At 47.4% G+C, this 25,742-nt stretch overlaps 1 protein-coding gene across 4 annotated transcripts in view; it reads left to right on the top strand.

Moving 5' to 3' along the window:
• The window catches only part of LOC119962210 (ATP-binding cassette sub-family B member 6, mitochondrial-like), a 285,333-nt gene that overhangs the window by 90,682 nt on the left and 168,909 nt on the right, over nucleotides 1-25,742 (top strand). For all 4 annotated transcript variants that reach the window (XM_038790179.1, XM_038790178.1, XM_038790181.1 and 1 more), the window contains exon 4: nucleotides 13,101-13,290. In XM_038790179.1, coding sequence (XP_038646107.1) covers nucleotides 13,101-13,290 — 190 coding nt within the window. The remainder of the gene's footprint in view (nucleotides 1-13,100; nucleotides 13,291-25,742) is intronic.

The following is a 25,742-nucleotide window of genomic DNA, read 5'->3' as shown; positions in this document are numbered from 1 at the left end:
TCACTACTGTTGCAGGTAGGGCATTCCACGGCCTCACCACTCTTTGCGTAAAAAACCCACCTCTGACCTCTGTCCTATATCTATTACCCCTCAATTTAAGGCTATGTCCCCTCGTGCTAGCCACCTCCATCCGCGGGAGAAGGCTCTCGCTGTCCACCCTATCTAACCCTCTGATCATTTTGTATGCCTCTATTAAGTCACCTCTTAACCTTCTTCTCTCTAACGAAAACAACCTCAAGTCCATCAGCCTTTCCTCATAAGATTTTCCCTCCATACCAGGCAACATCCTGGTAAATCTCCTCTGCACCCGTTCCAAAGCTTCCACGTCCTTCCTATAATGAGGCGACCAGAACTGTACGCAATACTCCAAATGCGGCCGTACCAGAGTTTGGTACAGCTGCATCATGACCTCATGGCTCCGGAACTCAATCCCTCTACCAATAAAGGCCAACACACCATAGGCCTTCTTCACAACCCTATCAACCTGGGTGGCAACTTTCAGGGATCTATGTACATGGACACCGAGATCCCTCTGCTCATCCACACTACCAAGAATTTTACCATTAGCCAAATATTCCGCATTTCTGTTATTCTTTCCAAAGTGAATCACCTCACACTTCTCCACATTAAACTCCATTTGCCACCTCTCAGCCCAGCTCTGCAGCTTATCTATGTCCCTCTGTAACCTGCAACATCCTTCCGCACTGTCTACAACTCCACCGACTTTAGTGTCGTCTGCAAATTTACTCACCCATCCTTCTGCGCCCTCCTCTAGGTCATTTATAAAAATGACAAACAGCAACGGCCCCAGAACAGATCCTTGTGGTACGCCACTCGTAACTGAACTCCATTCTGAACATTTCCCATCAACTACCACTCTCTGTCTTCTTTCAACTAGCCAATTTCTGATCCACATCTCTAAATCACCCTCAATCCCCAGCCTCCGTATTTTCTGCAATAGCCGACCGTGGGGAACCTTATCAAACGCTTTACTGAAGTCCATATACACCACATCAACTGCTCTACCCTCGTCTACCTGTTCAGTCACCTTCTCAAAGAACTCGATATCCCCATTCTGTAACACCGCCCTCCCTTCCCCTCCCCATTCTGTAACACTGCCCTCGCTTCCCCTCCCCATTCTGTAACACCGCCCTCCCTTCCCCTCCCCATTCTGCAACACCGCCCTCCCTTCCCCTCCCCATTCTGTAACACCGCTCTCGCTTCCCCATCCCCATTCTGTAACACCGCCCTCCCTTCCCCTCCCCATTCTGTAACACCGCCCTCGCTTCCCCATCCCCATTCTGTAACACCGCCCTCCCTTCCCCTCCCCATTCTGTAACACCGCCCTCCCTTCCCCTCCCCATTCTGTAACACCGCCCTCGCTTCCCCATCCCCATTCTGTAACACCGCCCTCCCTTCCCCTCCCCATTCTGCAACACCGCCCTCCCTTCCCCTCCCCATTCTGTAACACTGCCCTCGCTTCCCCATCCCCATTCTGTAACACTGCCCTCGCTTCTCCTCCCCATTCTGTAACACCGGCCTCGCTTCCCCTCCCCATTGCCCTCCCTTCCCCTCCCCATTCTGTAACACCGCTCTCGCTTCCCCATCCCCATTCTGTAACACTGCCCTCGCTTCCCCTCCCCATTCTGTAACACCGCTCTCGCTTCCCCTCCCCATTCTGTAACACCGCTCTCGCTTCCCCATCCCCATTCTGTAACACCGCCCTCGCTTCCCCATCCCCATTCTGTAACACCGCCCTCGCTTCCCCATCCCCATTCTGTAACACTGCCCTCGCTTCCCCTCCCCATTCTGTAACACCGCCCTCCCTTCCCCTACCCATTCTGTAACACTGCCCTCGCTTCCCCTCCCCATTCTGTAACACCGCTCTCGCTTCCCCTCCCCATTCTGTAACACCGCCCTCGCTTCCCCATCCCCATTCTGTAACACCGCTCTCGCTTCCCCATCCCCATTCTGTAACACCGCTCTCGCTTCCCCATCCCCATTCTGTAACACCGCCCTCGCTTCCCCATCCCCATTCTGTAACACCGCCCTCGCTTCCCCATCCCCATTCTGTAACACCGCTCTCGCTTCCCCTCCCCATTCTGTAACACCGCCCTCGCTTCCCCATCCCCATTCTGTAACACCGCTCTCGCTTCCCCTCCCCATTCTGTAACACTGCCCTCCCTTCCCCTACCCATTCTGTAACACTGCCCTCGCTTCCCCATCCCCATTCTGTAACACCGCCCTCGCTTCCCCATCCCCATTCTGTAACACCGCCCTCGCTTCCCCATCCCTATTCTGTAACACCGCCCTCGCTTCCCCATCCCCATTCTGTAACACGGCCCTCGCTTCCCCATCCCCATTCTGTAACACCGCTCTCGCTTCCCCATCCCCATTCTGTAACACCGCCCTCGCTTCCCCATCCCGTAACACCGCCCTTGCTTCCCCATCCCCATTCTGTAACACCGCTCTCGCTTCCCCATCCCCATTCTGTAACACCGCCCTCGCTTCCCCTCCCCATTCTGTAACACTGCCGTCCCTTCCCCTCCCCATTCTGTAACACCGCCCTCGCTTCCCCCTCCCCATTCTGTAACACCGGCCTCGCTTTCCCATCCCCATTCTGTAACACCGCCCTCGCTTCCCCCTCCCCATTCTGTAACACCGGCCTCGCTTCCCCATCCCCATTCTGTAACACCGCCCTTGCTTCCCCTCTCCGTTGTGTAACACCGCGCCACTCACTACCCCCCAACTTTTTGTTTTGTCAGAAAGGGCCCCTTAGGGGTTTGGGGGTACGAGTGAGGGTCATGGACGTGAGTGGGGTTGTTGGTTCTATCATTTGATCGTCGCATAGGGATTAGCCTAGGAGTCATCCCTGTGCCTACAGTCCTCGTCCCCATTCAATGATCTATTTCTCCGTCCCCATCATTGTCTACATTTGGCTCGCTGAGCATTTCAAGCCCTTTATTGCCCCTGTAGAACTTCACTTTGTCGCTGATTCCATCTGGCCTTCAATCTCAAAATCATAGAATTATAGAATTTACAGTGCAGAAGGAGGCCATTCGGCCCATCAAGTCTGAACCGGCCTTTGGAAAGAGCACCCTACTTAAGCCCCATGCCTCCCCCCTATCCCCGTAACCCAGTAACCCAACCTAACCTTTTGGACACGAAGGTCAATTTAACATGGCCAATCCACCTAACTTGCACATCTTTGGACTGTGGGAGGAAACCGGAGCACCCAGAGGAAACCCCCGCAGACACGGAGAGAACGTGCAGACTCCACACAGACAGTGACCCAAGCCGGGAATCGAACTTGGTACTCTGGAACTGTGAAGCAACTGAGCTAACCACTGTGCTACCGTGCTGGTCTTCACAATGTGCACATCCTGAGACCTGTGTAGAGACTTCAATTTCTCACCCTCTATCTGTCTCTATCGCTTTCTGACATGTCATGTGTTTCGGCAATTTCCTTCTCCGTTCTGTTTATGACTTCACAGCAGCCTGTAAATCACTACACTTCTGCCCTATCTCCACAAACGTCTCGTGAGCTGCGTTTCTCAATCTCACAGCACAACAGTGCCTATGCTTCCTCAGGACACTAAGGAAATTCAATGTCCACATTGACTCTCACCAACTTTTACAGATGCACTATAGAAAGCATCCTACCTGGCTGCATCACAGCCTGGTATGGCAACTGCTCGGCCCAAGACCGTCAGAAACTACAGAGTCGTGAACACAGCCCAGTCCATCACACAAACCTGCCTCCCATCCATTGACTCTGTCTACACCTCCCACTGCCTGGGGAAAGCGGGCAGCATAATCAAAGACCCCTCCCACCCGGGTTATTCTCTCTTCTAACTTTTCCCATCGGGCAGGAGATACAAAACACAGATTCAAAAACAGCTTCTTCCCTTCTGTTACTAGAATCCTAAATGACCCTTTTATGGACTGAACTGATCACACTAGACATTTTCTCTACTGAGTGGTTCTTCATCCTATGTTAATACATTTACATGGTATATTTATTGTATGTTCTATGTTTTTCATGTGTGGAACGATCTGCCCGGTGTATACACAGACCTCTGCACATGTGACAGTAAATCTAATCTATCTTCGTCCTCACACTGTGTCTGAAATTGACTCATCTCCCCAAACAGGCGCCAGAATGTGGCAACTAGGGGCTTTTCACAGCAACTTCATTGAAGCCTACTCGTGACAATAAGCGATTTTCATTTCATTTTCTTTTCATTTCATTTCATCTGTAACACTTGCATTTCATTCCTTTGTTCAGTTTCTAAAGCTCTAACGTGCCACGTGTCAGTTTCCTGCTTTGCAGCACTCAACTGCTGTTTTAATCTTGCATTTTCTACCTCCTTCTCATATAATTCTCTCATATATCGAGGTGTAGCCTAACTCAGCTTGGAGGCACATTTCGCTTGCCCCTTTCCAGTCGGGCAGCACAGTGCTTAGCACTGTCACTTCAGAGCACCAGGGTCCCAGGTTCGATTCCTGGCTTGGGTCACTGTCTGCACGTTCCCCCCATGTCTGCATGGGTTTCCTCCGGATGCTCCGGTTTCCTCCCACAAGTCCTGAAAGACGTGCTGTTAGGTAATTTGGACATTCTGAATTCCCCCTCTGTGTACCCGAATAGGCGCCGAAATGTGGCAACTAGGGGATTTTCACAGTAACTTCATTGCACTGTTAATGTAAGCCTACTTGTGACAGTAAAAAATATTATCTTCCCAGCGCTGCTATCCAGAGTGCCCCGACCCTCAAGTACCTTATTTGCATATGCAACCCATTTGTCATTTAGGTAATCCCAGAGTACCCTTTTCCCAATCTGGATTATCACCAGCCATTATTTTAATTGAGGTATGGGGTGACATTAAGACGATCACCTACCATGCCGAGCCAGGGTCAAATAGTCTACTTCTATCAGCGTTTGTCTGACGTGTCAGAGATTTAAACACAGTGTAACATTAAGGCAATCACTTAACCATGCCCACCCAGGGAAGCCAAGTGCTGACCCTCGGACTAAGATATCAATTGACCTGTCGGACAGAGAAACACTGACACAAGATATTTCGTACAATTCATTCTTTATTAATGTTTTAAACACCAGACAAACGCTGAACTGATCTTCATTCCACCTGCCAAAGTATAGATCACCTGCCACAACGAATCACAAGATCCACGGCCCAAACCCAAACACCACCCGCCGTAAGGTGAGGCGATTAAAGTGCCGTTAAATATGTGCCCCGATCTCGCCAACGCGGCCATCGAGAAACACCCCGCCAATTGAGCCCCAAATTAACTTCAAAATGTTTCTGTTAAGTAGCGCCCATAAGGCTAAACTCATGTCAACATACTCTTCCTACTCTTGTACTCTATGCCCATACTAATGACGCCCAGGATACTGTATGCATATTTTGAACTGCTCTCTGAATCTGCCTTCCCGACTTCAATCACTTATGCATGTGTATATATATATATATATATAGCTTTTCCCTCTAGTACTGCACCCCTTCAGATTTTTACCTTTTATTTTATATTGGGAGCATTTTAACTTGGGGGAAAAAAAATCCCGTTTTGGGCAGGTATAGCGTGGTATTTCTCAGCACCTGCAACAGCAAGAATGGCCCTGCTATCTAATGGGACTCTGCTGTATTTTTTGGTCTCATCAATGCACGGAGAGTATTCATGGATTGGATGGCGCCTGATATTTCAGCTCCTCCACCCCAGCCTCCAATCCCCCTTCTGGCCCAACACACCTCTTCGGAGGTCCCTCACCCCACCTCTTAAGGGAAGGGCATCTCCAGGCCCTGGTATGGGCAACTTACCACCTTGGTACTGTTAACCTGGCACACTGGTGGAGCCCATGCCAGCCTGTAACTTCCTATAACTTTCCTACTTTTCAATGCTATCTCTAGAGAAATAAAATCCAATTTGCTTTATATGGTCCTGCTAACGTGCAGTGAAACTTCTAGTGATTGACGTATTCGTACTCCCAAGGTCCCCTTGTTCAAAGAGGCCAAGAGGCTCAGTCGTCAATAGAGAACATTTAGGGAAAAGTGATCATTGTATCAGAGGATTTAAGCTGATTATGGACAAAGCATAGTCTGAAGTAAAAATAATTAATTTCGGGAGATCCAATTTCAAAGGGGTAAGAACGGATCTGGGTCAGAAGAGCTGCTCAAAGACTGGCAGGAAAAACGGTTGCTGAACAGTGAGCTCCCTTCAAAGAAATGATGGTTCAGGCAGTCAAGGACAGCAGGGTAGCACAGTGGTCAGCACTGTTGCTTCACAGTACCAGGGTTCCAGGTTCAATTCCCGGCTTGGGTCATTGTCTGTGCGGAGTCTGCACGTTCTCCCCGTGTCTGCGTGGGTTCCCTCCGGGTGCTCCGGTTTCCTCCCACAAGTCCCGAAAGACGTGCTGTTAGGTAATTTGGACATTCTGAATTCTCCCTGCGTGTACCCGAACAGGCGCCTACTTCAGACAATAAAGATTATTATTATTATATTCCCTCGAAAGGAAAAGTAAGGCAAACAAATCCAGAGCTCCCCGGCTGACAAAAAAAGATAGAAAATAAGATAAGGGAGAAAAAGATAGGTTCACGACAGATGTCAGGTAGAAAATACAATCGAGAACCAAGCTAAGTATAAAATGTTCTGAAGGGAGGTGAAAAGGCAGTTGAGAGAAGCAAAGAAAATATGAAAAGAGACTGGAGACTAACATAGAACAAATCCCAAATTCTTCCAGACACTAAAATAGCAAAAGTGGTGGTTGGAGGAGTATGGCTAATTAAGGACCAAAACAGGGATTTATACCTGGAGTCAGGGGGCATGGCCAAGATATTAAATCAATACTTTGATCTGTGTTAACTAAGGAAGATGCTATCCAGGTCATGGTGAAAGAGGAGGCCATTCAAACACTAGAGGGGCTTAAAATACTGAAAAGGTGGTGGTGTAAAGGAGGTGGGTTTCCTCTGGGTGCTCTGGTTTCCTCCCACAAGTGAAAAAAATGAAAATCGCTTATTGTCACGAGTAGGCTTCAATTACGTTACTGTAAAAAGCCCCTAGTCGCCACATTCCGGCGCCTGTTCGGGGAGGCTGGTACGGGATTTGAACCGTGCTGCTGGCCTGCCTTGGTCTGGTTTAAAAGCCTGCGATTTAGCCCAGTGTGCTAAACCAAGTCCTGAAAGATGTGCTGATTCGGTGAATTGGACATTCTGAATTCTCTCTCTGTGTACCCGAACAGGTGCCGGAATGTGGCGACTAGGGGTTTTCACAGTAACTTCATTGCAGTGTTAAAGCCTTTCTTGTGACAAAAAAGATTATATTAAGTAGGATAGGCTGCCTATACAAAGTTGTTAAGACAGGTGAGATGCAACCAAGGATATGGCAAGAAGTGGGAATGGAAATTCTTGAGGCACCGGTCGTAATTTTAAAGATGTAAATAACAGGAAAGGATGAACAGGCTGGGTCTCTTTTCCATTGATAGCAAAAGCTGAGGGACTTGCCTAATGTAGGCATTTAACATTACAAAATGTTTTGACAAAGTAGATACAGAGAGAGAGAGACTTCTCTTGTTGAGATGAGCGTAACTAGAGGTCATCAAGATAAGATAGAGAATTCAGAAGAAACTACTTCACCCAGAGAGTGATTGGTGAGGATATTGAACTCATCACCATACTGTTTGGTTGAAGCCAAATAGCGTCGACGCGTTTAAGGGGAAGCTGGGCAAGCATATGAAGGAGACGGTTACAAAAGTAGATTTGGATGAGAAAAGATAAGGAGCATCAACACTGGCATGGACCGGTAGGGCTAAGTGGCCTGTTTCAGTGCCGCGTATCCTATGTAATTCTGTGCAGGGCCAAGGAGAGCAATCACAGGCCCTGGTGCTACTCTTGTTTCCAGGTTGTCGGGTGTGGCCGTGCAACTTGCGGCCAGCCAGAGAACCAAGACTGGTTTTGTGATCAGCGAGCCTGAATTACTGCTGATTACTGCTTCTCGCAGCAGTATATTTTCAACATCAACTGTGCAACACACCTTTATCACAATAAAAACATAAAACGCAACACGATTAGACAAATGGGCAAGAGTCTTGAGAATCCTGTGCAGACTAAAACGGGTTACTGATTCACCACAAGCCTATTCCATACCCCTGACCTTGCAGTCTCACCCCTCTAAACTGGCTCCCAGTAAACTCCGATTAGCAATAAAATAAACAGAACCCAGCCATGATTCCACCCTCTGTTCACAAGATAATTACGGATGACTAAGACCTTCTGGCCCAGCTCATCTCATCCATCCCAAAATGACATAGGAACATGCACATTAAGAGCAGCAGTAAGTCATTCAGCCCCTTGAGTCTGCTCCGCCATTTGATAACATTGCACCAGTGATGACAACTCAAAACTACATCATTGGCTGTAAAGCACTTTGAGACATTGTGAAAGGGGCTGTATAGGGGCTGGTTTAGCTCACCAGGCTAAATCGCTGGCTTTTAAAGCAGACCAAGTAGGTCAGCAGCACGGTTCGATTCCTGTACCAGCCTCCCCGGACAGGCGCCGGAATGTGGCGACTAGGGGCTTTTCACAGTAACTTCATTGAAGCCTACTCGTGACAATAAGCGATTTTCATTTCAATTTTCATTTCATAGATGTAGGTTTATCTCTATCTTGCATTGCACCTGCATGCAGTAGATAGTGACTGTAGCAATGGTGAGGTTTGCTAGTGTCACACAGGAGGGTTTAAACTAGTATGGCAGGGGGGGTGGGTACCGGAGCAATAGGTCGGACGGTAAAAAAATTGTGGGAGAACTAGGGAATAGGGCCAGTATGGCTCTGAGGAAGAGCAGACAGGGAGATGTTGCTGAAAAAAGCGGGACTGGTGGCCTGAAGTGCATATGTTTTAATGTAAGAAGTATTATGGGTAAGGCAGATGAACTTAGAGCTTGGATTAGTACTTGGAACTATGATGTTGTTGCCATTACAGAGACCTGGTTGAGGGAAGGACAGGGTTGGCAGCTAAACGTACCAGGATTTAGATGTTTCAGGAGGGATAGAGTGGGATGTAAAAGGGATGGAGGAGTTGCGCTACTGGTTAGGGAGACTATCACAGCTGTACTGCGGGAGGACACCTCAGAGGGCAGCAAGGAGTCAGGAGGGCTAAAAGGGGTCATGAAAAGTAATTGGCAAATGGGGTTAAGGAAAATCCCAAGGCTTTTTACACGTATATAAAAAGCAAGAGGGTAGCCAGGGAAAGGGTTGGCCCACTGAAGGACGGGAGGGAATCTATGTGTGGAGCCAGAGGAAATGGGTGAGGCACAAAATGAGTACTTTGCATCAGTGCTCACCAAAGGGAAGGAGTTGGTGGATGTTGAGTCTGGAGAAGGATGTGTAGATAGCCTGGGTCACGTTGAGATCCAAAAAGATGAGGGGCGCGATTCTCCGCTCCCCACGCCGGGAGGGAGAATCGCGGGAGGGCCCCCTGACTAATTTCACGACCCCCTGGCGCCCCCCGCGATTCTCCCACCCCCCCGCTCTGAAGAATCAGGGCTCGCCGTTTTTCACGGCGACCGGCGATTCTCCGACCCGGATGGGCCGAGCGGCCTGCCGTTCGCGACCGTTTCACGACGGCGGCAACCACACCTGGTCGCTGCCGTCGTGAAATCGCCGTGAGATGTCCGTTTTGGGGCTTGTAGGGGGCCTCGTGGGGAATGAGCACCACGACTGTGCTCGGGAGGGGACAGGCCCGTGATCAGTGCCCGCCGATCGTCGGGCCGGCGTCTCAATCGGACGCACTATTTCCCCTCTGCCGCCCCGCAAGATCATGGCGGCTGAGGGGAAAGATGGCCACCGCGCGTGCACGGGTTGGAGCCGGCCAACCTGCGCATGCGCGGCTGACGTCACATAGGCGCCGCCGTCACGTCACTCTCGGCGCGCTGACCGCCGGGCAAGAGTTACTGAGCGCTGCTAGCCCCGCCGGGAGGGGAGAATAGGGGGCGAGGAGTGGCCTCCGAGGCCGTTGTGAAACTCGGCCGAGTTCACGATGGCCCTCCCGATTTTTCCCGGAAGCGGAGAATTCCGCCCGAGGTGTTGGGCGTCTTGAAAAACATTAAGGTGAGTAAGTCCTCGGGGCCTGATGGGATCTACCCCAGAATACTGAAGGAGGCAAGAGAGGAAATTGCTGAGGCCTTGACCGAAATTTTGGATCCTCACTATCTACAGGTGATGCCCCAGAGGACTGGAGAATAGCCAATGTTGTTCCTTTGTTCAAGAAGGGTAGCAAGGATAATCCAGGGAACTACAGGCCGATGAGCCTTGCATCAGTGGTAGGGAAATTACTGGAGAGAATTCTTCGAGACAGGATCTACTCCCATTTGGAAGCAAGTGGACGTAATAGCAAGATGTAGCACGGTTTTGTGAAGGGGAGGTCATGTCTCACTAACTTGATAGATAGAGTTTTTCGAGGAGGTCACAAAGATGATTGATGCAGGTAGGGCAGCGGATGTTGTCTATATGGACTTCAGTAAGGCTTTTGACAAGGTCCCTCATGGTAAACTGGTACAAAAGGTGAAGTCACACGGGATCAGAAGTGAGCTGGCAAGATGGATGCAGAACTGGCTAGGTCATAGAAGGCAGAGAGTAGCAATGGAAGGGTGCTTTTCTAATTGGAGGGCTGTGCCTAGTGGTGTTCCGCAGGAATCAGTGCTGGGGACCTTTGCTGTTTGTAGTTATATATAAATGATTTGGACGAAAATGTAATTAGTAAGTTTGCGGACGACACAAAGGTTGGTGGAATTGCGGATAGCAATGAGGACTGCCAGAGGATACAGCAGGATTTAGATCGTTTGGAGACTTGGATGGAGATATGGCAGATGGAGTTTAATCCGGAAAATGCATTTTGGAAGGTCTAATACAGGTAGGGAATATACAGTGAATGGTAGAACCCTCAAAAGTATTGACAGTCAGAGATCTAGATGTACAGATTCACAGGTCACTGAAAATGACAATACAGGTGGAGAAGGTAGTCAAGAAGGCATACGGCATGCTTGCCTTCATTGGCCGGGGCATTGAGTATAAAAATTGTCAAGTCATGTTGCGGCTGTATAGAACCTTAGTTAGGCCACAGTTGGAGTATAGTGTTCAATTCTGGTCACCACACTACCAGAAGGATGTGGAGGCTTTTAGAGAGGGTGCAAAAGAGATTTACCAGGATGTTGCCTGGTATGGAGGGCATTAGCTATGAGGAGAGGTTGAATAAACTCGGTTTATTCTCACTGGAACGTCTGAGTTTGAGGGGCAACTTGATAGAGGTCTACAAAATTGCGAGGGGCATAGACCCTTTTCCCAGGGTAGAGGGTTCAATTACTAGGGGATATAGGTTTAAGGTGCGTAGGGCAAGGTTCAGAGAAGATGTACGAGGCAAGTTTTTTTACGCAGAGGGTAGTGGGTGCCTGGAACTTGCTGCCGGAGGAGATGGTGGAAGCAGGGACTATAGTGACATTTAAAGGATGCCTTGACAAATACATGAATAGGATGGGAATAGAGGAATACGGACCCCGGAAGTGTAGAAGATTTTAGTTTAGACGGGCAACATGGTCGGCGCAGGCTTGGAGGGCAGAAGGGCCTGTTCCTGTGCTGTACTTTTCTTTGTTCTTTGAAATTCGGGACCGGATGTTGATTCTCTCAGGATAATTAATCACAGAGCAATTAACTGATGTTAGGAAAGTTGTTACAGAGAAATTACTGCATTTACAAAAATAATTGAAGTCTGACCAAGCACCCCCCTCACATCCCCCCCAATCTTCCTTCCAACAGTTCCTCCAAACCGCCCACCCTCCCCAGACCCTCCTCCAGCCTATATGTCTGCTTTGGATAGGGTGCAGCACATCTGTTGATCTCTGGCTTGAACATACTGAACATTGCCAAACCTCTGGGGCGATAACCCAAACTAAACTCTTCAGGACCTAGACCTAAGGACTGCAGCGGTTCAACTAGACAGCTCATCACCACCTTCTTTAGGGCAATTAGGGATGGGCTATAAATGTTGGCCGAACCAGTGACACCCACATCCCGTAAGTGAATTTAAAAAAAAAAGAAAACAAAAGGGGGCAGCACGGTAGCATTGTGGATAGCACAACCGCTTCACAGCTCCAGGGTCCCAGGTTCGATTCCGGCTTGGGTCACTGTCTGTGCGGAGTCTGCACATCCTCCCCGTGTTTGCGTGGGTTTCCTCCGGGTACTCCGGTTTCCTCCCACAGTCCAAAGATGTGCAGGTTAGGTGGATTGGCCCTGGATAAATTGACCTTAGTGTCCAAAATTGCCCTTCGTGTTGGGTGGGGTTACTGGGTTATGGGGATAGGGTAGCGGTGTTGACTTTGGGTAGTGTGCTCTTTCCAAGAGCCGGTGCAGACTCGATGGGCTGAATGGCCTCCTTCTGCACTGTAAATTCTATGAGAAATAGCCTCTCAGCTCTGCCCCGCCAAGACCTCCTGGAATTTTACACTTTTCAATGGGATCACCTTCCACTCTTGTACGCTCTGGAGAATATAGGCATATTGCTCCTCAATATGTCCTTTTATAGGACAGCCATCTCAGCCCAAGAAACAATCTGGTGAACATAGAACATAGAACATAGAACAGTACAGCACAGAACAGGCCCTTCGGCCCTCAATGTTGTGCCGAGCCATGATCACCCCACTTAAACCCACGTAACCCACATACCCGTAACCCAACAATCCCCCCATTAACCTTACACTACGGGCAATTTAGCATGGCCAATCCACCTAACCCGCACATCTTTGGACTGTAGGAGGAAACCGGAGCACCCGGAGGAAACCCACGCACACACGGGGAGGACGTGCAGACTCCACACAGACAGTGACCCAGCCGGGAATCGAACCTGGGACCCTGGAGCTGTGAAGCATTGATGCTAACCACCATGCTACCGTGAGGCCCCAGAACCTTCATTGCTCCCCTTTTTAGACCAATTGTTCCTTGGATAAGGAGACTAAAATAATTGGAGGCTTGGTTGAAGGTCTTCACTTTGAAATCTTTTGAATTTCAGCGTCTGAACAATTTTGCTTTTCTTTCCAGCCCCTCATGAATCAGGACAGCGCCAGTCAATCAACATGGAAAGGCTTCCGTAAGAAGGTGCAATTGCTCGTGCCCTACATGTGGCCAAAAGGAAGTCACTTGCTGCAGGGCCTGGTCGTGTTCTGCCTGTGTCTCCTTGCAACAGAACGAGTCATCAATGTTTTTGTGCCTATCTACTACAGGAACATCGGTAAGTTCTTAAATGTGTCTTTTTTCTTGAGCTCCCCCTGAAAAACTGACTTTCACTGAATGTGACGTCTGAATTTCATCGAATTTACAGTGCAGAAGGAGGCCATTCGGCCCATCTAGTCTGCACCCGCCCTTGGAAAGAACTCCCTACCTAAGTCCATACCTCCACCCTAACCCCACAACTCCACCCTATCCCCGTAACCCCACCTCACCTCTTTTGTATACTAAGGGCAATTTATCATGGCCAATCCACCCGGAGGAAACCCACGCACACACGGGGAGGATGTGCAGACTCCGCACAGACAGTGACCCAAGTGGGAATTGAACCTGGGACCCTGGAGCTGTGAAGCAACTGTGCTAATCACTGTGCTACCATGCTTCCTAAGGATTTCAAGGATGGGAGAGGAGTAAGGAAATGTAAGGAAATGTGTTAAAGCTCTGCAGAGAGGGAATTATTTCCAACGATATATGTATGTCAGTCGGAGTAGCAGCAGCCCTTGATCAATATGGGAGTGATCTTGATGAAAGACAAACCGAATTAGAATGCAACTGCATTTACTGCCCAGTATGCAATAGAAATGGAATTTGGAGGCATTGTGCACTGCCTCTGATTACCAAAGTAAACAAAAATGTGTTCTTTCACAACGTTGTCTCATCTGGTTTAAACATAGGAATATTGTCACCTAGATTTTAGTACGGTGCATTTGGGTTGGGGTGTGAGGAAAGGGAGCAGAGCGTGAAATTTGTGGCTTAGAGAGAAATTTCCAGATGGTGGTGTTCCTATGAATTTGATACCCTTGTCCTTCTCAATGATAGTGGTTGTGCGTTTGGAAGGTGCTGCCTTATGAAGCCTTGGCACATTCCTGCAGTGCGGCTACTGTGCGTCGGTGGCGAAGGGAGTGAACGTTTGTACATGGGGTGCCAATCAAGCGGGTTGCTTTACCCTGGATGTTGTTGAGCTTCTTGTGTTGTTGGAGCTGCACTCATCCAGGCAAGTGGAGAGTATTCCCTTACACTCCTGACTTGTGCCTTATAGATAAGAACATAAGAACTAGGAGCAGGAGTAGGCCATCTGGCCCCTCGAGCCTGCTCCACCATTCAATGAGATCATGAACAAAGAACAAAGAAAATTACAGCACAGGAACAGGCCCTTTGGCCCTCCCAGCCTGCGCCGATCCAGATCCTTTATCTAAACCTGTTGCCTATTTTCCAAGGATCTACTTCTCTCTGTTCCCCGCCCTTTCATATATCTGTCCAGATGCATCTTAAATGATGCTATCGTGCCCGCCTCTACCACCTCCGCTGGCAAAGCATTCCAGGCACCCACCACCCTCTGCGTAAAAAACGCACATCTCCCTTAAACTTTCCCCCTCTCACCTTGAAATCGTGACCCCTTGTAATTGACAGCCCCACTCTTGGAAAAAGCTTGTTGCTATCCACCCTGTCCAGACCTCTCATAATTTTGTAGACCTCAATCAGGTCCCCCCCTCAACCTCCATCTTTCCAATGAAAACAATCCTAATCTACTCAACCTTTCTTCATAGCTAGCACCCTCCATACCAGGCAACATCCTGGTGAAGCTCCTCTGCAACCTCTCTAAAGCATCCACCACATCCTTCTGGCAATGTGGCGACCAGAACTGCACGCAGTATTCCAAATGTGGCCTAACCAAAGTCCTATACAACTGTAACATAAGAACATAAGAACTAGGAGCAGGAGTAGGCCATCTGGCCCCTCGAGCCTGCTCCGCCATTCAATTAGATCATGGCTGATCTTTTGTGGACTCAGCTCCACTTTCCGGCCCGAACACCATAACCCTTAATCCCTTTATTCTTCAAAAAACTATCTATCTTTACATTAAAAACATGTAATGAAGGAGCCTCAACTGCTTCACTGGGCAAGGAATTCCATAGATTCACAACCCTTTGGGTGAAGAAGTTCCTCCTAAACTCAGTCCTAAATCTACTTCCCCTTATTTTGAGGCTATGTCCCCTAGTTCTGCTGTCACCCGCCAGTGGAAACAACCTGCCCGCATCTATCCTATCTATTCCCTTCATAATTTTAAATGTTTCTATAAGATCCCCCCTCATCCTTCTAAATTCCAACGAGTACAGTCCCAGTCTACTCAAGCTCTCCTCGTAATCCAACCCCTTCAGCTCTGGGATTAACCTAGTGAATCTCCTCTGCACACCCTCCAGCGCCAGTACGTCCTTTCTCAAGTAAGGAGACCAAAACTGAACACAATACTCCAGATGTGGCCGCACTAACACCTTATACAATTGCAACATAACCTCCCTAGTCTTAAACTCCATCCCTCTAGCAATGAAGGACAAAATTCCATTTGCCTTCTTAATCACCTGTTGCACTTGTAAGCCAACCTTCTGTGACTCATGCACTAGCACACCCAAGTCTCTCTGAACAGCGGCATGCTTTAATATTTTATCGTTTAAATAATAATCCCGTTTGCTGTTATTCCTACCAAAATGGATAACCTCATATTTGTCAACATTGTATTCCATCTGCCAGACCCTAGCCCATTCACTTAACCTATCCAAATCCCTCTGCAGACTTCCAGTATCCTCTGCACTTTTTGCTTTACCACTCATCTTAGTGTCATCTGCAAACTTGGACACATTGCCCTTGGTCCCCAACTCCAAATCATCTATGTAAATTGTGAACAATTGTGGGCCCAACACTGATCCCTGAGGGACACCACTAGCTACTGATTGCCAACCAGAGAAACACCCATTTATCCCAACTCTTTGCTTTCTATTAATTAACCAATCCTCTATCCATGCTACTACTTTACCCTTAATGCCATGCATCTTTATCTTATACAGCAACCTTTTGTGTGGCACCTTGTCAAAGGCTTTCTGGAAATCCAGATATACCACATCCATCGGCTCCCCGTTATCTACTGCACTGGTAATGTCCTCAAAAAATTCCACTAAATTAGTTAGGCATGACCTGCCCTTTACGAACCCATGCTGCGTCTGCCCAATGGGACAATTTCTATCCAGATGCCTCGCAATTTCTTTCTTGATGATAGATTCCAGCATCTTCCCTACTACCAAAGTTAAGCTCACTGGCCTATAATTTCCTGCTTTCTGCCTACCTCCTTTTTTAAACAGTGGCGTCACGTTTGCTAATATCCAATCCACCGGGACCACCCCAGAGTCTAGTGAATTTCGATAAATTATCACTAGTGCATCTGCAATTTCCCTAGCCATCTCTTTTAGCACTCTGGGATGCATTCCATCAGGGCCAGGAGACTTGTCTAACTTTAGCCCCATTAGCTTGCCCATCACTCCCTCCTTAGTGATAACAATCCTCTCAAGGTCCTCACCTGTCATAGCCTCATTTCTATCAGTCGCTGGCATGTTATTTGTGTCTTCCACTGTGAAGACCAACCCAAAAAACCTGTTCAGTTCCTCAGCCATTTCCTCATTTCCCATTATTAAAACTCCCTTCTCATCCTCTAAAGGACCAATATTTACCTTAGCCACTCTTTTTTTGTTTTATATATTTGTAAAAACGTTTACTGTCTGTTTTTATATTCTGAGCAAGTTTACTCTCATACTCTATCTTACTCTTCTTTATAGCTTTTTTAGTAGCTTTCTGTTGCCCCCTAAAGATTTCCCAGTCCTCTAATCTCCCAGCAATCTTTGCCACTTTATATGCTTTTTCCTTCAATTTGATACTCTCCCTCATTTCCTTAGATATCCGCGGTCGATTTTCCCTCTTTCTTCCGTCCTTCCTTTTTGTTGGTATAAACCTTTGCTGAGCACTGTGAAAAATCGCTTGGAAGGTTCTCCACTGTTCCTCAACTGTTCCACCATAAAGTCTTAGCTCCCAGTCTACCTTAGCTAGTTCTTCTCTCATCCCCTTGTAATCTCCTTTGTTTAAACACAAAACACTAGTATTTGATTTTACTTTCTCACCCTCCATCTGTATTTTAAATTCCACCATATTGTGATCGCTCCTTCCGAGAGGATCCCTAACTATGAGATCATGAATCAATCCTGTGTCATTACACAGGACAAGATCTAGGACCGCTTGTTCCCTCGTAGGTTCCATTACATACTGTTCTCGGAAACTATCGCGGATACATTCTATAAACTCCTCCTCAAGGTTGCCTTGACCGACCTGGTTAAACCAATCGACATGTAGATTAAAACTCCCCATGATAACTGCTGTACCATTTCTACCTGCATCAGTTATTTCTTTGTTTATTGCCTGCCCCACCATATCGTTACTATTTGGTGGCCTATAGACTACTCCTATCAGTGACTTTTTCGCCTTACTATTCCTGATTTCCACCCAAATGGATTCAACCTTGTCCTCCATAGCACCGATGTCATCCCTTACTATTTGCCCGGATGTCATCCTTAAATAACAGAGCAACACCACCTCCCTTACCATCCACTCTGTCCTTCCGAATAGTTTGATACCCTCGGATATTTAACTCCCAGTCGTGACCATCCTTTAACCATGTTTCAGTAATGGCCACTAAATCATAATCATTTACGATGATTTGTGCCATCAACTCATTTACTTTATTCCGAATACTACGAGCATTCAGGTAAAGTACACTTATGTTGGTTTTTTTTACCTCTGTTTTGAATCTTAACATCTCCAGTTTTATTCCTTTTGTTATTACTGGGCCTATTTACTGAGCTCCCCTCAGTCACTGTACCTTGTACTGTCGCCCTTTTAGATTTTTGACTATGTCTTCTCTGCCTTGCTCTTTTCCCCTTCCTTTTGCTTCTGTCCCTGTTTTACTACCTTCCAACTTCCTGCATCGGTTCCCATCCCCCTGCCACATTAGTTTAAACCCTCCCCAACAGCTCTAGAAAACACCCCCCCTAGGACATCGGTTCCAGTCCTGCCCAGGTGCAGACCGTCCAGTTTGTACTGGTCCCACCTCCCCCAGAACTGGTCCCAATGCCCCAGGAATTTGAATCCCTCCCTCTTGCACCATTTCTCGAGCCACGCATTCATCCTATCTATCCTGACATTCCTACTCTGACTAGCTCGTGGCACTGGTAGCAATCCTGAGATTACTACCTTTGAGGTCCTACTTTTTAGTTTAACTCCTAACTCCCTGAATTCCGCTTGTAGGACCTCATCCCGTTTTTTACCAATATCGTTGGTGCCTATGTGCACCACGACAGCTGGCTGTTCACCCCCCCCCCCCCCCCCCCCCCCAAGAATGTCCTGCAGCCGCTCCGAGACATCCTTGACCCTTGCACCAGGGAGGCAACATACCATCCTGGAGTCTCGATTGCGTCCACAGAACCGCCTGTCTATTCCCCTTACGATCGAGTCCCCTATCACCATAGCCCTGCCATTTTTCTTCCTGCCCTGCTGTGCAGCAGAGCCAGCCACGGTGCCATGAACCTGGCTGCTGCTGCCTTCCCCTGGTGAGCCATCTCCCTCAACAGTATCCAAAGCGGTATATCTGTTTTGCAGGGAGATGACCGCAGGGGACACCTGCACTGCCTTCCTACTCTTGCTCTTTCTTTTGGTCACACATTTTCTATCTCCCTCAGTAACCTTCACCTGCGGTGTGACCAACTCGCTAAACGTGCTATCCACGACCTCCTCAGCATCGCAGATGCTCCAAAGTGAGTCCATCCGCAGCTCCAGAGCCGTCAAGCGGTCTAACAAGAGCTGCAACTGAAGACACTTGTTGCACGTGAAGGAGCCAGGGACAGTGGACGTGTCCCTGAGCTCCCACATCGCACACGAGGAGCATGACACGGGTCTGGGATCTCCTGCCATGTCTTAAACCCGTGGTAAACTTAAACAACTAGAATTTCAAAATAAAAATAAATAAATTAGACAATGAAAAGAAAAAGAGAGACTACTTACCAGTCACTTACCAGGGTTAAAAAGCACCTCCTCACACTCTGCACCGAATTACCTCACTGCACCAAATTACCAAGTTTAAATCCTCACTCTGTATGAGTCTCACTCCGGATGTGTCTCCTGGAAAAGTGCTAGCTTACTGTGTGCGCTGTCTGTCTTTTATACAGACCTCAGCTAACCGATGACTCAAAAAATACCTTAACTTCAAAGAGAAGAATACAATGTGCCTCTAAACAGGCCTCAGGTGATTGACAGATAACTGCCTCTCAGCAATTAGGGTGGGGGCAGCTTCAACCAATCAGACACTAAGCGCCACACTGCACTTTTAACTGAAAAACAGCAGAATTAGATTTTCCACTTACCTTTGCTGATTTACCTCACTGCACCAAATTACCAAGTTTCAATCCCCACTCTGGATGAGTCTCACTCCGGATGTGTGTCCTGGAAAAGTGCTAGCTTACTGTGTGCGCTGTCTGTCTGTCTTTTATACAGACCTCAGCTAACCGATGACTCAAAAAATACCTTAAAAAACACTCCTGACTTGTGCCTTATAGATAAGAACATAAGAACTAGGCGCAGGAGTAGGCCATCTGGCCCCTCGAGCCTGCTCCACCATTCAATGAGATCATGAACAAAGAAAATTACAGCACAGGAACAGGCCTTTCGGCCATCCCAGCCTGCGCCGATCCAGATCCTTTATCTGAATCTGTCGCCTATTTTCCAAGGATCTACTTCTCTATTCCTGCCCGTTCATATACCTGTCCAGATGCATCTTAAATGATGCTATCGTGCCCGCCTCTACCACCTCCGCTGGCAAAGCGTTCCAGGTACCCACCACCCTCTGCGTAAAAAACTTTCCACGCACATCTCCCTTAAACTTTTCCCCTCTCACCTTGAAATCGTGACCCCTTGTAATTGACTCCCCCACTCTTGGAAAAAGCTTGTTGCTATCCACCCTGTCCAGACCTCTCATAATTTTGTAGACCTCAATCAGGTCCCCCCTCAACCTCCGTCTTTCCAACGAAAACAATCCTAATCTACTCAACCTTTCTTCACAGCTAGCACCCTCCATACCAGGCAACATCCTGGTGAAGCTCCTCTGCACCCTCTCTAAAGCATCCACCACATCCTTCTGGTAATGTGGCGACCAGAACTGCATGCAGTATTCCAAATGTGGCCTAACCAAAGTCCTATACAACTGTAATATGACCTGCCGACTCTTGTACCCCGTCCGACGAAGGCAAGCATGCTGTATGCCTTCTTGACCACTCTATCGACCTGCGTTGCCACCTTCAGGGTACAATGGACCTGAACTCCCAGATCTCTCTGTACATCAATTTTCCCCAGGACTCTTCCATTGACCATATAGTCTGCTCTTGAGTTAGATCTTCCAAAATGCATCACCTCGTATTTGCCTGGATTGAACTCCGTCTGCCGTTTCTCTGCCCAACTCTCCAATCTATCTATTGTATTCTCTGACAGTCCTCCTCGCTATCTGCAACTCCACCAATCTTAGTATCATCTGCAAACTTGCTAATCAGACCACTTATACCTTCATCCAGATCATTTATTTATATATATATATATATATCACAAACAACAGTGGTCCGAGCACGGATCCCTGTGGAACACCACTAGTCACCTTTCTCCATTTTGAGACACTCCCTTCCGCCACTACTCTGTGTCTCCTGTTGCCCAACCAGTTCTTTATCCATCGTGCTAGTACACCCTGAACCCCATACAACTTCACTTTTTCCATCAACCTGCCATGGGAAACTTTATCAAATGCTTTACTAAAGTCCATGTATATGACATCAACAGCCCTTCCCTCATCAATTAACTTTGTCACTTCCTCAAAGAATTCTATTAAGTTTGTAAGACATGACCTTCCCTGCACAAAACCATGCTGCCTATCACTAATTAGTCTATTTTATTCCAAATGTGAATAGATCCTATCCCTCAGTATCTTCTCCAACAGTTTGCCTATGACTGACATCAAGCTCACAGGTCTATAATTCCCTGGATTATCCCTGCTACCCTTCTTACACAAAGGGACAACATCAGCAATTCTCCAGTTCTCCGGGACGTCACCCGTGCTCAAGGATGCTGCAGAGATATCTGTTAAGGCCCCAGCTATTGCGTCCCTCGCTTCCCTCAGTAACTTGGGATAGATCCCATCCGGACCTGGGGACTTGGCCACCTTAATGCCTTTTAGAATACCCAAAACCTCCCCCTTCCTTATGCCGACAAGACCTAGAGTATTTAAACATCCATCCCTAGCCTCAACATCCGTCATTGGTGAATACCGATGCAAAGTCCTCCCCGGACAGGCGCCGGAATGTGGCGACTAGGGGCTTTTCACAGTAACTTCATTGAAGCCTACTCGTGACAATAAGTGATTTTCATTTTCATTTCATTTCAAGTACTCATTACGAATCTCACTCACTTCCTCTGACTCCACGCATAAATTCCCTCTTTTGTCTTTGAGTGTGCCAATCCTTTCTCTAGTTAGCCTCTTGCTCCTTACATATGAATAAAAGGCTTTGGGATTTTCCTTAACCCTGTTAGCCAAAGATATTTCATGACCCCTTTTAGCCCTCTTTATTGCGCGTTTGAGATTTGTCCTATTTCCCGATATTCCTCCAAAGCTTTATCAGTTTTGAGTCGCCTCGATCTTCTGTATGCTTCCTTTTTCATCTTAGCTAGATGGCTGATCTTTTGCGGACTCAGCTCCACTTTCCGGCCCGAACACCATAACCCTTAATCCCTTTATTCTTCAAATAACGATCTATCTTTACCTTAAAAACATTTAATAAAGGAGCCTGAGCTGCTTCACTGGGCAATGAATTCCATAGATTCACAACCCTTTGGGTGAAGAAGTTCCTCCTAAACTCAGTGTTAAATCTACTACCCCTTATTTTGAGGCTATGCCCCCTAGTTCTGCTTTCACCCGCCAGTGAAAACAACCTGCCCGCATCTATCGTATCTATTCCCTTCATAATTTTGTATGTTTCTATAAGATCCCCCCCCCCCTCATTCTTCTAAATTCCAATGAGTACAGTCCCAGTCTACTCAACCTCTCCTCGTAATCCAACCCCTTCAGCTCTGGGATTAACCTAGTGAATCTCCTCTGCACACCCTCCAGCGCCAGTACGCCCTTTCTCAGATAAGGAGACCAAAACTGAACACAATACTCCAGGTGTGGCCTCACTCTAACACCTTATACAATTGCAGCATAACCTCCCCAGTCTTAAACTCCATCCCTCCAGCAATGAAGGACAAAATTCAATTCGCCTTCTTAATCACCTGATGCACTTGTAAACCAACTTTCTGCGACTCATGCACTAGCACACCCAGGTCTCTCTGCACAGCAGCATGTTTTAATGTTTTATCATTTAAATAATAATCCCGTTTGCTGTTATTCCTACCAAAATGGATAACTTCACATTTGTCAACATTGTATTCCATCTGCCAGACCCTAGTCCATTCACTTAACCTATCCAAATCCCTCGGCAGACTTCCGGTATCCTCTGCACTTTTTACTTTATCACTCATCTTAGTGTCGTCTGCAAACTTGGACACATTGCACTTGGTCCCCAACTCCAAATCATCTATGTAAATTGTGAACAATTGTGGGCCCAACACGGATCCCTGAGAGACACCACTAGCTACTGATTGCCAACCAGATTGCCCATTAACCCCCACTCTTTGCTTTCTATTAATTAACCAATCCTCTATCCATGCTACTACTTTACCCTTAATGCCATGCATCTTTATCTTATGTAGCAACCTTTTGTGTGGCACCTTCTTAATGGCGTTCTGGAAATTCAGATATACCACATCCATCGGCTCCCCGTTATCTACCGCACTGGTAATGTCCTCAAAAATTCCACTAAATTAGTTAAGCACGACCTGCCCTTTATGAACCCATGCTGGGTCTGCCCAATGGGACAATTTCTATCCAGATGCCTCGCTATTTCTTCCTTGATGATAGATTCCAGCATCTTCCCTACAACCGAAGTTAAGCTCACTGGCCTATAATTACCCGCTTTCTGCCTACCTCCTTTTTTAAACAGTGGTGTCACGTTTGCTAATTTCCAATCCACCGGGACCACCGCAGAGTCTAGTGTATTTTGGTAAATTATCACGAGTGCATTTGCAATTTCCCTAACCATCTCTTTTAGCACTCTGGGATGCATTCCATCAGGGCCAGGAGATTTGTCTACCTTTAGCCCCATTAGCTTGCCCATCACTACCTCCTTAGTGATAGCAATCATTTCAAGATTCTCACCTGTCATAGCCTCATTTCTATCAGTCGCTGGCATGTTATTTGTGTCTTCCACTGTGAAGACCGACCCAGAAAACCTGTTCAGTTCCTCAGCCATTTCCTCATCTCCCATTATTAAATCTCCCTTCTCATCCTCTAAACGACCAATATTTACCTGAGCCACTCTTTTTTGGTTTATATATTTGTAGAAACTTTTACTATCTTTTTATATTCTGAGCAAGTTTACTCTCATAATCTATCTTACTCTGTTGCCCCCTAAAGGTTTCCCAGTCCTCTAGTCTCCCACTAAACTTAGCCACTTTGTATGCTTTTTCCTTCAATTTGATACTCTCCTTTATTTCCTTAGATATCCATGGTCGAATTTCCCTTTTTCTACCGTCCTTCCTTTTTGTTGGTATAAACCTTTGCTGAGCACTGTGAAAAATCGCTTGGAAGGTTCTCCATTGTTCCTCAATTGTTTCACCATGAAGTCTTTGCTCCCAGTCTACCTTAGCTAGCTCTTCTCTCATCCCATTGTAATCTCCTTTGTTTTAGCACAAAACACTAGTGTTTGATTTAACCTTCTCACCCTCCATCTGTGTTTTAAATTCCACCATATTGTGATTGTTCCTTCTGAGAGGATCCCTAATTATGAGATCATGAATCAATCCTGTCTCATTAAACAGGACCAGATCTACGGCCGCTTGTTCCCTCGTAGGTTCCATTGCATACTGTTCTCGGAAACTATCGCGGATACATTCTATAAACTTCTCCTCAAGGCTGCCTTGACCGACCTTGTTAAAGTAATCGACATGTAGATTAAAATCCCCCATGATGACTGCTGTACCATTTCTACATGCATCCATTATTTCTTGGTTTATTGCCTACCCCACCATGATATTACTATTTGGTGGCCTGTAGTCTACTCCTAACAGTGACTTTTTCACCTTACTATTCCTGATCTCCCCCCCCCCCCCCCCCACAGAATGTCCCGCAGCCACTCCGAGACATCCTTGACCCTTGCACCAGGGAGGTAACATACCATCCTGGAGTCTCGATCACGTCCACAGAACCGCCTGTCTATTCCCCTTACGATTGAGTCCCCTATCACTATAGACCTGCCATTCTTCTTCCTGCCCTGCTGTGCAGCAGAGCCAGCCATGATGCCATGAACCTGGTTGCTGCTGCCTTCCCCTGGTGAGCCATCTCCCTCAACAGTACCCAAAGCGGTATATCTGTTTTGCAGGGAGATGACCGCAGGGGACACCTGCACTGTCTTCCTACTGTTGCTCTGTCTTTTGGTCACCCATTTGCTATCTCCCTCAGTAACTTTCACCTGCGGTGTGACCAACTCGCTAAACGTGCTATCCATGACCTCCTCAGCATCGCGGATGCTCCAAAGTGAGTCCATCCGCAGCTCCAGAGCCGTCAAGCGGTCTAACAGGAGCTGGAACTGGACACACTTGTTGCACGTGAAGGAGCCAGGGACAGTGGACGTGTCCCTGAGCTCCCACATCGCACACGAGGAGCATGACACGGATCTGGGATCTCCTGCCATGTCTTAAACCTTCGGAAAACTTATACAACTATAATCCAAAGAAAAAAATAAATATACCAATGAAAAGAAAAAGAAAAAAGAAAAACTACTTACCAGTCACTTACCAGGGATAAAAAGCACCTCCTCCCCCCAAGCTTCGAATTCCCACCGAGCTTCAAATTGCCAAACTCACTCTTTGCTGTGTCTCATTCTGGCTCTTCTCTGGCTCACTGGGAGAACTCCCAGATGGTGGACAGGTTTTGGAGGATCAGGAGGCGAGTTACCCGCGGCAGGATTCCTAGTCTCTGACCTGCCCTGCTAACCACAGTATTTATATGGCTGGTCCAGTTCAGGGTTTTGGTCCATGCTGACCCCAGGCTGTGGGGGTTCAGAAATATTACAAGAACAAACAAAGAACAAAGAAAAGTACAGCACAGCAACAGGCCCTTCGGCCTTCCAAGCCTGCGCTGACCATGCTGCCCGTCTAAACTAAAATCTTCTACACTTCCTGGGTCTTCCTCTATTCCCATCGTATTTGTCAAGATGTTCCTTAAACGTCACTAATGTAAATGCTAGTGACTTCTTTTTGTGTGTAATGTTGATGAATAGAAAACCATTTCTATCATCAAATGACTTTTTTTTCACATCCTGCTTTTGATGTAACTGTGGAGCCGATTGGTTAGAAGCTGGTCGACTGCACACGTGCTTCAAGATCTCATCACCGTTGTCTCCTCTTAAGCTACTGCAGCTGTCTGCCTATCAATCCATCTCAGTTTTG

Source organism: Scyliorhinus canicula, chromosome 2, assembly GCF_902713615.1.
Source record: "Scyliorhinus canicula chromosome 2, sScyCan1.1, whole genome shotgun sequence".
NCBI lineage: Eukaryota > Metazoa > Chordata > Chondrichthyes > Carcharhiniformes > Scyliorhinidae > Scyliorhinus > Scyliorhinus canicula.
The sequence above is the reverse complement of the archived record's forward strand: the minus strand, read 5'-3'. Positions and strand labels throughout refer to the sequence as shown.